Here is a 15991-nt window from a genome sequence, read left to right as displayed (position 1 = left end):
AGATATGCAAAGTACTTTTTAAGTAGTAATCTAAAAAATTCTTTTGACTTGGATTCGACTAAAGAGAATATTTAATATGTGTAAATAGCCGATACTAGATAAACAGACTATCGCAATTAATGGAAGTCAGCAAAAGAAAACCGGTACATCTGTTGCAATACCTTACACCTCGTCAGTTGCGGAAGCCAGCATATATTCAAGTAGTAAGTATTATTTGTAGGTTTCAAGCCCCAAAATATGCTCTCACAAACTTACTGTTTTTTATGTAAATTTATAGAGAGAAAAATTGCAAAGAAAACTTGCTGATATATTACAAAAGGCAGTACAAGAAAACAACTACTACTACATGCTATATATAAAAGAACTACTAAATAACTGCTAACACAATGCAACCCACGTTCCCATTTTCTCTTCAATCTCCTTTTTACCCGGTCAATTCAGTTGGACTTGCATAACATTCGGTCAACACATACTCACCACTTTCTTGCTAGCCTAAATTACTTACTAATTAACTAAACATACTAACTTAAATCTAATGATTTAATAAAACATGCTACTAAATTAACTTATATGAAGATTAAACCTAACATTATTAAGGATTTGGTGACACAAAACTCTCGATATAGCGAGCTACTGCTTCTTCTACGTCACTCCCGCCGTACAAATCAACACGTTCCTTTGTCTTAAAATCTATTCGATAAATGTATGTTTGGTCGACATCGTCTCTAGTAAATCCAATCACTTCTTGTAGGCCCCCGTTAATGGATTCCACAACATTAACGTCGTACGTACGAGTGTCAATTCCCTAGGCGTACACATATATATCAATCCATCTAAACTTGCTAAAAAGTACAACAAACTGTTAGAATCATAAGCTGGTTCGAACGGGATACAACGTTTACTACGGATGGTGGTTTGCTGATTTGGGGCTTCATAATCAAGTCCTTGATTGCAGCTCCACAGAAAGAAATTTCTCGAGATTCGAGCAGGTGTCTCTGCTCAAACTTTTTCGTTGATAAGAAGGATAGCCAATCCTTACAAACACACTTGAAACGAGCGAGGGACTTGGCCGGAAGCCTTGGTAATATCTCCAACTTTATTATCTCAACCGGAAGCTCATCCATCGTGATATTGTTCTTCGATCGTGATTAATCAACTTATTACGTGTGGAAGGTCTGATTAAGTATACGATAACCATATATCTTTATCAATTATTATCTAGGGTTAATGGGTTAGTATTGAAATCTATATAACTATATAGGTTTAGGTAAATAAAATAAGTATTAAAGTAAAACAAATAAAACAGTAGGTTTTTGTTCACTAAAAGTTACCATGCATCATGAAAATCATCGTGCATCGATTACTTCGTGATTCCTTGTGCATCAATTTTACCATGATCTAAAAGTCAAAATCTTATCTTATTTGTTTTACAATGACCAGCCCCAACTATATATAGAATATAATAGAATTATAGATCATGGGTTTCATATAAACAATCAATATAGGGCTTTTGTGTTGCTAATGACAAATTATTATGACGACCCTAAAGTTATTAATTCGTCCATGTTATATACTACATGTGTTTGTAAAGACAACAAATCTAATTATTTATTTTTCAAATTTTGTTAGATTAACGTATTAATTAGTGTTTCGAACCCTAGCAGTGACATCAAAACATACAGTATGTTAGAGGTTTGAACCCGTAGGCATCCCTGGAGACCAAGGATGCGATAACACGATCCGCACGCGTCTAAAGAGGTAAATGTCCGAAACCATGAGGAATTGAGATCGATTCTTGGTCTGCAAGGCAACATCCCTTCTTCAAAATCCCAAAGAGAGCCTCAGATGACCACTTGATCTAAGACCAAGTGGTTAATCTAATCACTTATAATCTAATCATAGTTCTCGAATCTTTAAAATTGAACATTCATGATGTTATTATTAATCAAATTAGAAATTAAAATTTTAATGATCATCTTTTCATTTTCCCATTTATTATTCACTTTTTTAGCATATTGTATGTTACATATATTTTTTTCTTTTATGATTTAAAAGATGTGTTGGTATGATGACGTGACACCAATAAATAAAGACTTTAGTGTAGAGGTTAATGGTAAAAGTGTTTCAATATGATGACTTAGTGAGCCAATGTATTACTGACGTGTCGCCAATAAACTGAGTTTTGGTGTGATAAGTTAATGGTAAAAGTGTTTCAATATGATGACTAGTGGGGAAGGGGTGGAGATTGGAGAGGGATAGAAACAATGTTAACTTAATGATTCTTTACATGTAATGTCTAAAACCTGCAAAATTCAAATAATAAACAAACATATAAACATAAATGGATCCCAATTAGATCAACAATATATGCCAAGGTAATATTACTGACAAACGGTAATTACAAGATAAATTACAAAACTTGAATATATAAATAAATATACTTCACATATCTAGAATCTCATGTTATTGAGAATCATGCACTAACAATATTGTTGATTTTTTATATCAAAATTATTTGTTAAAAAGTATAAATTAATGAAATATATTAGCTATTATTTTATTAGATACGAGAGCAAGTACCCGCACGTTGCGGCGGTGAGATGGTGGGGGTGATAGGTCATAGAGTGTGATAGTCAAATACCTTAGCCGTACGGGCTCCGCTCTCGGATTTAAAAATTCGTTGAAAGTATATCGAATGACATCTCTAATGAAAGAGCATGAAATTTTAAAAACACCCATAAAAAATTTTAAGATTTACTAGTATAGATATAGATTAATAGTTTGTCTAATCACACAAGTTTGTCACATTATACATGGAAGAAATTTATGTCCGAAAATAAAGAAATTTTAGAGCCCAGTACCCAAAAGGCCAAAATTGATAGTAGCCACTAGAAGCTTATCACGTGGCATGAAGACAATCATAAGTTGGATGAGCTTACCAATTTCGAATCCTGTAAAAAACGACCTCAGGAATCACCAGATTATTCAAGAGTACTGATCAATTAATTCAATGACGATCACCATGTCATCAATTGCTTCATCTCAACAAAGCTTCTTCATCAACACCCTTGTCTCTATCCCTTATACGAAATCAAGCAATATTATTCCCAAAAGATCAATAACAACAATATCTTGTAACACCAACAAATCTCCATCTCAAAACAATCAAGATTCATCCAGGTACTTAATTGCTGCTAAATAATTAGAGTAAAATCCTACATTGAATGATATGATGTTAATTTGAGGATCTTTTAACTTAGTAAAGTATGTTTGAACCTTGATTATATTTTTGTATATATGCAGAGTCAATGAGAACAATCAATTAGCAAAGCTTGCTTTGGTGACCCTGGCAGCTGGAGTGTTGACACTTGGAGCAATTGATCCGGCTTTCGCAGCCAAATCAGGTGGTCGTGTTGGTGGTCAAGCTTTTCGTTCTGCTCCAAGGCAATCAGCCCCTCGTTCATCTTCACCAAGAATCAATAACTCAAGGTATATAAAGTTCATATATGAATTCAGTTAATTTTTAATTACATCTTTTGTTTGATGGATGTGTATTTGTGAATTGTGGCCGGCAGGACCAATATATATATTAACCCACAGGTTGCACCACCACTACTAGGCGGTTATGGTTACGGTTATGGTGGTTGGGGATGGTCCCCGTTTTCATTCTTTGCACCTGGCCCGAGCGTGGCTGTTGGAATTGGAGGCGGGTTTGACACATTGGTATTTTTTATGCTTATTGGAGCCGCGGCAGCTGTGGTTAGAAGGTTCTTTGGGTCGAGGAAGGATTATGATGACCAAGATTACTAGTAAGTGTTCGCAAGGAAGGTTTTCTTTCCTTTGTAATATTTGAAGGAATATCAAATTTTGTTTAGATGTGATTGTTACACAGATTGGTATAATTTTACATTACATGTTGTATAGATGATATAAATAAAGCGTTTACATCTATCATAGTGTGATGATATTTAACTAGACAAGGGAATGAAAGCTAGTCACAGCATTCTGGTTTAATCTTAACAAATTCGGTTAGATCTAAATAATAAAGATTTGGGAAAAATAAAGTTTACATTAAGTGCATCTGATCGCTACAATGATAACTTCAAAATAAAAGACATATACCTTAAAAAATATTGGTCTAAGATTCAATATTACTTTATGCTATTGACAATGGTATGTATTTAAGTTATGATAGTAAGAAATGATTCTTGTCGTTTTAAATAAGAGAATCCTTGTTTGCACAAAACCCTTACCAATCGATTCTGTAACTTCAACAAGATATGTCTCCTTGTTGATACCTCCGATCTGAGATCTCTCGGGTTAGATCTATATCTCTTAAACCTACGGTTCAAGTTTCATAACGATCCCTTAAATTCTTCAGAATATGGCGCAAAAAACAAACAAACCGAAAAAGGGCTACTCTTTTTCTTTTATATTGGCTTTCAAGACACGAATAATATTCAAGTAATAGAATAGACAAGAAGTTACATCCCATCTATTTATATAGGGGATTTCATGCTCTAGTTAAACGTGTCGTACTCTAACTAGAACAGCTCCTAGCTAAAATCCGTTCTGTGGTTTCCAAGATAAGTACATAACTTAAAATAGGTTCCTTATTTGCCCCAATGGATCCATATACATAGATAGTAACCTACTTGAATTTGTCTTATAATTTTAGCACATAAACTTGTAATTTCCTGGGAGTATGGTACTTATGTTACATGTTTATTCGATTTATGTAATCTTTTGGGTTTTAAGACCCTACATCTGCGGATTAACATATTGCAAGATGAAATACTTCACGTAAACCTTGTAGATTATAAGCACCAATTGCACCATTGGTTTTTGTTCATTACATAATTGATTCATTAAAACAAAGAGGAACGCGTACAAAACAGAATCAAGGGGGGAGAAAAGAAACTACGTTATAGAAAACATTCAACTTTGCTTCAATGCTAACAAGTACGAAGCGACCAAATACAAACCCCTTTATGGGTACTCAAGAAATTCACAAGATAACACAAAGTTTAAATACTCGAGGCTGAATTGCAGCACATCGTCTCCCCATGGTTGAAAGTTGAAACATGATCATCTAGTTGGCCTCGATTCTGTAATGAGTTAAAAGGTAAAAAAAAAAACCCCGACCCTTTTCCTTTATCAAAAGTTCCTCATACTGTATAATGTTGTTGAATTGTGTCAATGTCAAGCCCCTTCAGTTTCACCACTGACTCAACGTGACCCTTCAATGTAAGTACCTCACGAAGCCTGCATCAGCAATCCAAGTGTTCAGTAAGTACTTTGAAATATAAATATGGAACCTTAATATAAAAAATTTGGCTATATAACATTTAAGTACCTTGCAACTTCAGCACGTCTTTTGGCCTGTTCAGCGATCTCAGAAAGTTCTCTGTAGCTGCTCTTCTCGTTGAAAAGGTTTGATGTATCAGGTGCTTGAAGTCCGTGTAGAGTCCTCTGAGCGTGAGCCCATTGAGCCTCTCTCTCCCCTCTTCCGTAATTCTCCTTTGTTGTGAAAGCAGTCTGTACAGCACACACATATCAAAATGTTAAACGGGTCAAACAAAAAAAAACATTAGCATTGATGAGTGTGTTAATGCAACTACAACAAAGACGAGAAAAGAAAATTGTGTTTGAGGGTCTATCCCACTCAGACTGGTTTGGGCTTTTAGCCTGGCAAAAATAAGTGGTAGCAATTACCAAACCCGCCCATCTTGCCACATTTATTCATGATAGAATATTTATTGATGAAACTTACCCTGTTGTCAATCATGCTGAGCCAAGCCTTGCCACTAAGGATGTAACGAATGGCAAACTTCATGATATCAAGAGGGAAATAAAACACGATGCTGTAAAGCCAGATGACACCAGCCCATTTCCAGCCAATTCCTTTAATTCTTGCGAAATTCCACTCTGCATATACTGCTATCAAAGTTGCTACCTGAAACATATCATATAAAAAGTTTTAGCATATGCAAGATTCCAGCAAGAAGCTTTTAAGTTAAGAACCTAAAAGAAAATTACCAGTTGTGCTGCTAGAAAGGCACCCATTAGCAAGAACCCGGGTCGTTCAACAAATGACCAGCTGCGAGAACGGGTGACAAAGATTAAAGCCTGGCTCACAATACTGACTTGCAAATATAGAGCAGCCATCATCTCATATTCACTATCTCTAATAGATTTCACGCTAAATTTATCCTGCAAAGGCGCAAACATCACAAAATTAGCAGCGGAAAGAGGAATGTTTTAATAATGTTATGTAAATGAAATGGAGCTTTTTATTTACCGAGAAGAAGTCGGTATCTTTCATGATATAGAAAAAGATAACTGTCATCAAAGCTAAGTAACCTCCAAGTGCAACACCAGTGGCAAAGATCTCTTTTAGTTTCCAGCTATCAGGTAATGGGGAGGGCTTCACCCTATCCTTTGAGATTGTCATGATGGTTCCTTCAAAACAAAATAAACAAATCAGTAACCCTATTAAAATTTTTGGTGTCATATACGATCATTGCTAAAGTATACTTGTTAAAAACTCACCGTCATTAAGAATTGCAATAATAAGAACCATGAAGGGAGAGAAGTCAAACTTCCATATCAAAGCAATGAACATGAACCCAAACACAATACGGATGGTGATAGAAACTGCATAGATCTGAGGGAAAATATTAGTTAGTACATGTTGCCTTGACATATCAAGTGTGTACAAGAATTACTGGAAAGAGAGGGACTGACTGTGTAGTTTTTCATTCTTTGGAAAATAGCTCTGCTGGTAAGCACAGCACTAATAATCACACTGAGCCCAGGCTCGGTAAGCACAATGTCAGAAGCACCTCTTGCAGCATCAGTAGCGTCAGCCACTGCAATTCCAATATCAGCCTTCTTTAAAGCAGGGGCATCGTTCACACCATCTCCCGTCATCCCACAAATGTGTTTCCTCTCTTGTAATTTCTTCACAATCTCATACTTGTGCTCTGTATATTAGAAGTAATGTGTACATGTTTAGGATAAGAACAAAATATAAAACTGAAAAGAAAAGTAAAAAATCTTGGATGAAGGAAGACTTGCCAGGGAAAACTCCGGCAAACCCATCAGCTTTCTCGATCAACTCATCAATGGGAAGTCCTGCAATTGATTCATCCTTGTGTCCACCGAGTAAAGATGAGGAAGGGTACATATTTGTTCCCATTCCAAGCCTTCTTCCAGTTTCCTTAGCAATGGCAAGCTGATCACCAGTAATCATCTTGACATTTACACCAAGATTGAGAGCTCTTCGAATGGTCTCAGCACTGTCATGCCTTGGTGGATCAAAGAGAGACAACAAACCAACAAATTCCCATGGACCACCAGCACTATCTTTTGACTTTTGTGGTACATCCTACAAGTTTACCAAACAAACAATAACCATTGGTTAGCTAAGAAACATGACGTGTTATTCTATACATAAGTACAATATATTGATGCAAACCTGTCGCGCAACACCCAGAGATCTGAGACCACGTTCGGCAAATTTATCAATCATTGCATGCACTTTCTTCTTGAGGTCTTCTTTGCAGCCACAGAGGGTCAAGATCTGATTCAACATTCAATAGGCCCAATGAGTGTTTATTTTTCAACAATCCTTTTAGCAAGTGAATGATGGTGAAGACATTACCTGTTCTGGTGCACCTTTGCTAGCTCTAAACCAGTTGCCACTGCCATCAATGTAAGTCAAAGCAGTCCTCTTGTCCACAGGGTTGAATGGGAAGAAATGGACCTCTCTGATGCCAGCCCTTGCCTATAAAAACACTCAAATGAATAAGCCATTTCCACATTCACTATATATTGGCTTTCAATTTTATATCCAAAAAGAGAAAGAAAGAATACCTCTTTGGGGTCAGCAAGGGTTCCAACAATGGCGGCATCAATAGCATCTTGGTTTTCTGTCCTGGAAGCTCTTGCAGCGTAAAGCAAAACTTGTTCCTTGTCCAAACCTTTGCCAAACACCTCGATCAAATTTTTATCAACTGAAAGTTTGTTAAGTGTCAATGTTCCTGTCTTGTCACTGCAGAGAACATCCATTCCTGCCATCTCTTCAATGGCAGTCATTCTCTTAGTAATGGCACCTTGCTGTGAAAGCCTGTGAGATCCAATAGCCATGGTAACTGAAAGAACAGTAGGCATAGCAATTGGAATTCCTCCAATAAGCAACACCAAAAGATTGTCAATTCCCTGTCTGTAAGGTCTGTGTTGGATTGGGTACATGACAATTATCTCAACAACCATTCCAACAGCAATAGAGCAAATGCAAAAGTTTCCAATTGCCGTTAGCACCTTCTGGAAGTGACCAACTTGGTTTGTGCTATCCACAAGATGTGCGGCCTTCCCAAAGAAAGTGTGGACTCCAGTAGCGATGACAACTGCTTCAAGTTCACCTTGCTTGCAAGTTGAACCAGAGAACACTTCATCATACGGGTTCTTGGTAACAGGGAGAGATTCACCGGTAAGGGCAGATTGGTCAATCTTTAAGGGATCACCTTCAAGAAGACGAGCATCAGCAGGGACAATGTCACCAAGTTTGATACTTATAATATCTCCAGGAACCAATATGGCAGCTTCTTGTTCACTCCATCTACCATCCCTTAGAACCTGCATACATATAAGAAAATCACCATGAAAACGAGATTATAAAAGCCTTGTATGATTACTCAAAGCATCATCCCGGAAAAGGTTGAGTACCTTAGTTTTAGGTGCAAGACCAGCCATAAGGGCAGCAGCAGCATTTCCGGCGTTGTTTTCTTCAATGAAACTGATGGTGGAGTTAATAACAAGCAGACACATAATACCAACAAAATCTTGCCAGTCTGGTGGCTTCCCACCTCCATTAGCCAGAGCAATTGCCATGATGGCTGCAGCCTCCATGACCCATGACAAAGGGTTCCACATAAACCCAAGAAACTTGAGGAGCTTGCTTTCCTTTGATCAACCAAGAAAATCTTGTTAGTCATTTGGATATAAAAGTATGAAAGTAATAGCACAAGGTGTTGCAAAATAATCAAATATACCTTCTTCTCCTCCAACTTGTTTGGTCCGAAAATTTCAAGCCTTGAGGCTCCTTCATCGGAGCTCAAACCTTCACGGTTACATTTCAACTGTTCAAATACCTCTTCGATTGGTACTTTTTCCTGCAGGTGCACAGTTAATAAGATACATCAGATTTTAACACTATAAAAAACATATAACATAGCAACTGTGATTGATAAAAGTCACAAACTTACAATGGTTACTTATTGCATAGGGCATATAATGGACATGCATAAGAAGCTATTTATATTTAATAACTTTAAGATTAGATATTTTAGTAGGATTATCCAAAATTGTTTAGCAGAAATATGTGGCCGGAGGTCCCTATGGAAGCAGTCTCTCTACCTTTGTGTAGAGGTAAGACTGTCTACAGCTTACCTCCCCCATACCTCGCGCAGGGATTGGGTCCTGTTGTTGTTGTTGTTGTTGTTGTTGTGTTTAGCAGAAATATGTGCTCAGATTGGAAGTTAACAAATTCAGTGTCCTTCATCACTTAGATATCATTAAGAGTGAGATGCTTAGTAAACTAATTCTAATAATAACTTGGTCACAACAGTTGGTTTTGCTATTTTTTTGTATAAATATAATGTTACATATAATGGTAGCAATTTCAGCTAAAAGCTTAAACTTCCTTTCAGCTAATGGTTTATCAAGCATGCTAACAAGATATGTTTAAGCATACCTAAAAAGAACACTACTAAAATTAAAGTGAGATATATATTCACCTTTAAATTTATTAACTTTTTAAGTAAAACATAATTATTACTCCGTATTATATATTTAATGATATATATACCCTTACTAATCCTTTTGTAACCTATACAAAAGTGATACTCATATAAATTGTTTAAACAGAAATATTCCGTCATTTTTGAACTGGGTTTCCTTGAACACTTAAGTATGAAATCAAAATGATGATAATCAATATGCAGACAAACCTTTTTAAAAAAGAATAGTTTAAATGGTCAAACAAATAAATAGGAATGGCTGACTGAAAAATTTTATATAGAGACGTGACGTGTCAAGATTAGGTGCACGGCAATTTTCACGGGCACGGGTGACTAAAAATAAGATTAGCAGGGAAAAGAAATAAAGAGAACATGATGTTGAATAACGCAAGTTGACTTTGTCACTAACCCAAAAAAAGGGATGGACCCACACACGACGAAGGTGCTAATCTAGATGGTAGATGTATTACTTTTCTATTTATTTATTTATTTGTTTTGAATATTTATCAACCAATCAAAAACGGCACGGCATCCAATAAAAGAAAAAGTCCAAAAAGGTTATGTGCTTGCAACTATTTCCCATGATAAAGCAGTTACTCGACAGAATTCCATGCCAAATATAAGTGTAGGCATGGACCAAGCAACTACTCTCTTTTTATTTTCCATATACTACATCCTATATTTCATCCCTAAATATAACGATTTTTTTGGTAAAAACATAAATTATAGTATATTATTATAAGTATATATAAGGCATTCTCTCTTTGGGTTCTTTCCCTAAGTGCAAATGTTTCAAACTATCCATTCTCTCTTTGAAGTATTCCCCTTTGTAGCAAATGTTTCAAACAGCAATAACTTCTTTATTTAATGCTTTAAAACGCAATCAATGTTATCTTTAAAAATTGTATTTTCCTTGTTATTATTGTACGAGTATTAATTTTGCTCTTGTATTTTTTTTTTTAAACAAAGTATAAAACAGTTATAAATATGTATCAACTATATAATAATGACAGCCTTAGGGCTGTCACTAACAACATATTACATGTTTAAAAACTTGTACATTATATGCTAAAAACCGTTCCATGATTTTTCTAACAGCAAGGTACAAATTTTAATGCACCCAATTAGTTTTTACTGACAATCCTAAGGGTTGTCACTAACAAAACCCTATTTAATAGGAAAATGATAATGACAGACCTAAAGGTTGTCACTAACAACATATTACATGCTTAAAAACTTGTACATTATATACTAAAAACCGTCCCCTGATTTTTCTAACAGCAAGGTACAAATTTTAATGCACTTAAGTTTTTACTGACAACTATAAGGATTGTCACTAACAAAACCTTATTTAATAATAAGATGAAAATATTTCTCTACTATTTTTTTAACATAAAAATAAGTTGTTTTTTTTTTTACATAAATCCAAAAGAACTGCGTCAGATTCTATTTAGTCAGAAGTGCTAACAAAAGTGAAACAATGAAATTAAAAGCATCTAAGTTAGTTTTCGGGTACCACAACGTACTCAATCGTCCTGTACCGTGCTATTCTGACTCTCTTTCCCACTATTAATATTACTTTTTAGTTTATTTTTACCTTTTTTTTCTGTATTACAACTCTACTATTTCAGTTAAAATATTTGCCTTGCAGTTACCGACAAATATTAGTTACTTCATTATATGAAATTTTCATGATCATATTATAATATGTTTTATTGCTTATGCTTATTTTGGCATTAAAGGTTTCACCAAAATATGTGTCATGTATGTATGTTACCCATCGAATATTATACCTTTAAACACGTCTTGATCCGTTCCAAAATTATGGAATTTAAACAACAATTATATAGTTTTTGAAAATTTCTATCATAATATCAATATAATATTTGATATTAACCATTTGTTGATTACTTCATTGGTTGAATTTGTAGGTGAGTAATTATCTTAATACATACAGTAAAATAAAAGATGGACAACAAATTTACGAAAATGAGGAGTTTGTTTTTATACAATTATACTCATATTTAACTCACCAGAAGATGTACTCTCCACTTATATCTAATGAAAAATCTGTCAACCAAACAAAATAAGATGCAGTTGTATTCCTAAAATCAATTTAAATCTGTTCCTAAAATATTGCCATTTAAGTATAGATAAACTTCAGCTGTACATATTCATTTATAACAATATTAAAAATAAAAAAAAAACTCTAAAAATTCCTCAATTAGAGGGATAATGACGGATTAGGAGTAAAATCAAATCAAGGTATATGATGATAAAATATTAATAAAAAAAATGAACATCAATCAAGGAGTACGGAAGAAAAATGTTTCAAATGAAAACAGAGCATCAAACAAAATGATGAAAAATTATTTAAAAAATAGGCAGTGATATCGAATCCGTGAAACAGATAGAAAACAGTTAATTATTAATTCTAATAAAGAGACAACTAATTTGTCCATTAGTATTAATTAATTTACTACTTAATTAATTCAAAAACAGAATCAATTTTTTAGTATTTTTTTAACCGGACAAACAGGTGGATTGATTGTGAAGGAAAGGTGTCACATGTAGTCGCCTCCATAGCAATTACTACTACTGTAAATCACAGAAATGTTGTGATTCTAAAGTAACTAAATTAAGCATGTGATTTTCAACCATAACTGAAACTAACATATATACATATATATACATCAAACCGTGAATCAAAGTTCGATTTAATAGTTTAAAAATGTTAAAATTGAGGCTAGAATATATAGATAAATATATACACACACAGATGTATACATACACATATACAGTCAATTGTAGTATGACTAGTAATTTTGAGCCAAAATTGAAGCTAAACGATATACATGTATATGTATATATAGTCAAATAGAAGTCTGCCTGATTGACTGATTTATTAAAATATAGTAGTTTATCATGCAATTTTTGACGCCGATGACAGATTTTTTGTAATCTAAAATTGAATAAAATAGATATAGATGTATATATGTGTGTATTACTGTATTGAATTGAAATCGTATATAATAGATATATGAGATAATGAAAGTGATGTAAGTATATACCAGATCTACAGTCTCATTTTTGATGCCTTCAAGGCTAAGAGCATTTTCACCGCCCATCTTCAACACCGATAATAATCAAAATAGATATATAGCGGCAGCAGCAGCAGCAACTGGATTATAGCACCGTCACCACCGCGCACATGAATGAATGCGAGATGGCTGATCGATCAATTAATGGAGTTCAAATAAATATTTAAAACTCCAAGGAGAAAAAGAAAAGAGAGAAGGATAAGTGTGTGTGTGTATTGTGTGAGGCAAGGGGGGTGTTCACCTGAGGTATATGTATATAGGGAGGAGATCTCTTTATACCATCACCATACAGCCTCTTCACCAAGTGGCCCCTTTCTTTTTTAATTACTATTTTATTGTTTTTTCAACTCTTAGTGTATTTAACATTATTTTTTATAAAATAATACTACTAATAATAATAAAGTTAATTTAAGAAAAGATATTTATTGTAATACGTCTCTTGAGAGTTTTGTTATGGTAATGCACGTTCAAATATAAAGAAATTTGGTAATAAGATCGAAAATGTTCTTTGTTGTGAAAGGACAGGTAATGGTAAGTCTATCTTTTCGTACTTTTTTGTTTTTATAGAGTACAATCGAGATCAACACTTTGGGCTACTTTTATGGGTAAATTCATGTGAACACAAAAACTTTTTTTTTTTTATTCATGTGACCTATATAAACAAACATATTAATTTGTTACATTAAATAAAGAAATTAAATGGGATTAAGTTTAATTTATAATAATATATGTAGAGGGAAAAAAGTACTTTATGTTGTGAAATATGATTCTAATTAGCTATTAAAGTTTTGTAATTTTATATTTACACTTACATACTTATGGGTGTTTTCAAATTAAATTTTATGTTTTTTTTAAACTGTATTCTCAAAAAGTATGTTCATAAATGCTTTTCAAAATTGTTTTTTCCTCTCTAAGCAAACTAAATAATCAATTTTATAGGCAAATGTTTTTATAATTATTTGTGTTTTACAAACATAATAATCAAATAATTCATACAAAACTTAATTACAAATACTCTCTTACCTATTTAAAGTTTAAGAATCGTTTTAAAGTATAAAAGTTAAATGTGTAAGTTGCATTTAGCCAACTGTTGTCACTACTAACTTGACCGTTGATTGCATCCATTTGTTTTCGAATCTGTAAAGATCTGATAATTTTTTCTTTTTTAAAAAGTATTGGCATTATAGAACTATTAATTTTAGAAGATGTTACATATAGTTATAAACGAGTGAGATGTTATCTGTTCAAGCTAAAGGTTAATGTTTTTTGCTCGGATCTACAGTTCTACACGATTTAATTTGGTTATATTATATGACTGCATTCAAAGTCTTTCACTTGTCACTCAAGTAATATTAAACTAGGAAAGTTCGAATGACAAGATATCTAATTATAGAAATCAAAAAGTTATTATCGCAATGGTATTAGTTTTGTTATAACTGTAATTAATATAAGATAAGAAAAATGTTAAATGAACCCCTTATAAAATATATACAACTATTTTATACGTCTTTATTAAGATTGTTCAAACTTTATAAAATTATTTAAAACTTTGATATTTAAATTATCCTTTTTATCTATCCAAAGTCAACTATTTTATATTTATCATTGTATATGTATTGTCAAACTTGTGCTAAAGTATGTTAGTCAGTCGGGTAATACTCGTCAAACAGGTATATCTTCTTATGTTATTTTTTGACCAACATGTATGCTAATTAAACTCCTTACACTTTCCTACCTTTACCTATCGGACAGAGGTCCTTATGAAAACAACTTCTCTATCTTTGGGTAGAGATAAAACTGTCTACCGTTTACCTTCACCATATCCTGCTTAGAAATTGGGTATTGTTGTAGTGTGGTTGTAGTTTAATTCCAAACATTTTCTATTTTCAATAATCATTAACTTTTTGTAAATTTTAACAATCTAGATTATAACAAACTAAAATTAACTTTTTCTAGCTCACAATAACAAACTAAAATTAAATTTGTTGTAGTGATCGAACAAATTTAGATTTTACTATAAACATTTATGTGATCGTCGCATCTGAGTATAATTCTCGTAACGAATAAACTAATTAAGGAAGTGTATTGTTTACTTTTCTAACAATTACTCTAGTGAATCACATGATACAGGACTAGAGTGATCTTACCCATACGTACGTGTCGTACGGTTTAAATTTCTGTCCCCTGTGTGTTTTCTGATCAACTTCCATATTTGCATAGGTTTATATAATTGATTTTGTATACCCCTATGTGTTTTACGTACAGGTTCCAGATTCATTTCATATATTTTCTAACTTCCCATTATTTGAAACATTTTAACTATGAGATATTGAATTGAATACTGTAATATAATGTAATACGTATATAACAAGTTGTGTGGATACAAAAACTTATGCATTTTGCACATGCAAAAGTAACAACCTGTGGTCTTTAGGACTGGAGCTGCAAATGGGCGAAAATCCATGCGTATACAATGGCAAAATATCTTGATAAAAAAATCCAAGAAATAGTACCATTCATATATATATATATTACATAGTGTAACAAGATTACAAGAAGAAGTATTCATAAGTGTTATCATTAAAAAATGAAATGACTTCAATATACCGAAAATTACATAAATGTGCGTCTAATGCTAGTGGATAATCGCCTTTGTCAGACAAAAAGAAAATTGATATATTACATTTGTCCCATTTAAATGTCTTAATTTAACATTACAAAAATTAAAATAAAATTTTGATCATAAATATATTTATTTTATTTGTGTTATATATTATTTATATCAATGAAAAATATACTTAAAACTCAATCTAGTGTTATAAAATCCAAACAAAAGTATTTGCTGTCAAAGTTGAAGGGATAAGACTTTTTTTTTGAACAATCAATATATTATTATAAAGAAAACTAGCAAGATGCTAGTGAATATACAAAGTTCATACAGCAGGAAAATAAACGGAAGAAAAAGATTCAGGAGTTAAAACTAAAACTACACCATTGGTTCCATTCAATACGGGGACGGTTTAATCTATTGGATATCCAAAGGAAACTAATCGACTTAAATTCTTTTTTTTTCATATCTGGGCGAAG

At 33.2% G+C, this 15991-nt stretch overlaps 2 protein-coding genes across 2 annotated transcripts; one reads left to right on the top strand and one right to left on the bottom strand.

Annotated features, from left to right (window-relative positions):
• The first annotated feature begins 2858 nt into the window (after positions 1-2858).
• On the top strand, positions 2859-3949 carry LOC122595981. Its single transcript, XM_043768473.1, has 3 exons — positions 2859-3180; positions 3304-3489; positions 3576-3949. The coding sequence occupies exons 1-3, from the start codon at positions 3011-3013 to the stop codon at positions 3808-3810; spliced, it is 591 nt and encodes a 196-aa protein (XP_043624408.1). The 5' UTR covers positions 2859-3010; the 3' UTR covers positions 3811-3949.
• Positions 3950-4795: 846 nt separating this feature from the next.
• LOC122595124 (plasma membrane ATPase 4) lies at positions 4796-13124 on the bottom strand. The gene is made up of 14 exons (XM_043767440.1): positions 12875-13124; positions 9057-9176; positions 8731-8967; positions 7879-8640; positions 7667-7789; positions 7481-7585; positions 7081-7390; positions 6748-6986; positions 6553-6667; positions 6302-6462; positions 6040-6213; positions 5774-5956; positions 5357-5538; positions 4796-5265 (listed from the first exon to the last, which is right to left on the bottom strand). The coding sequence occupies exons 1-14, from the start codon at positions 12929-12931 to the stop codon at positions 5169-5171; spliced, it is 2865 nt and encodes a 954-aa protein (XP_043623375.1). The 5' UTR covers positions 12932-13124; the 3' UTR covers positions 4796-5168.
• Between the last annotated feature and the right edge of the window lie 2867 nt (positions 13125-15991).

This window comes from Erigeron canadensis, chromosome 4 (genome assembly GCF_010389155.1).
Source record: "Erigeron canadensis isolate Cc75 chromosome 4, C_canadensis_v1, whole genome shotgun sequence".
Taxonomy (NCBI): Eukaryota; Viridiplantae; Streptophyta; class Magnoliopsida; order Asterales; family Asteraceae; genus Erigeron; species Erigeron canadensis.
The sequence above is the reverse complement of the archived record's forward strand: the minus strand, read 5'-3'. Positions and strand labels throughout refer to the sequence as shown.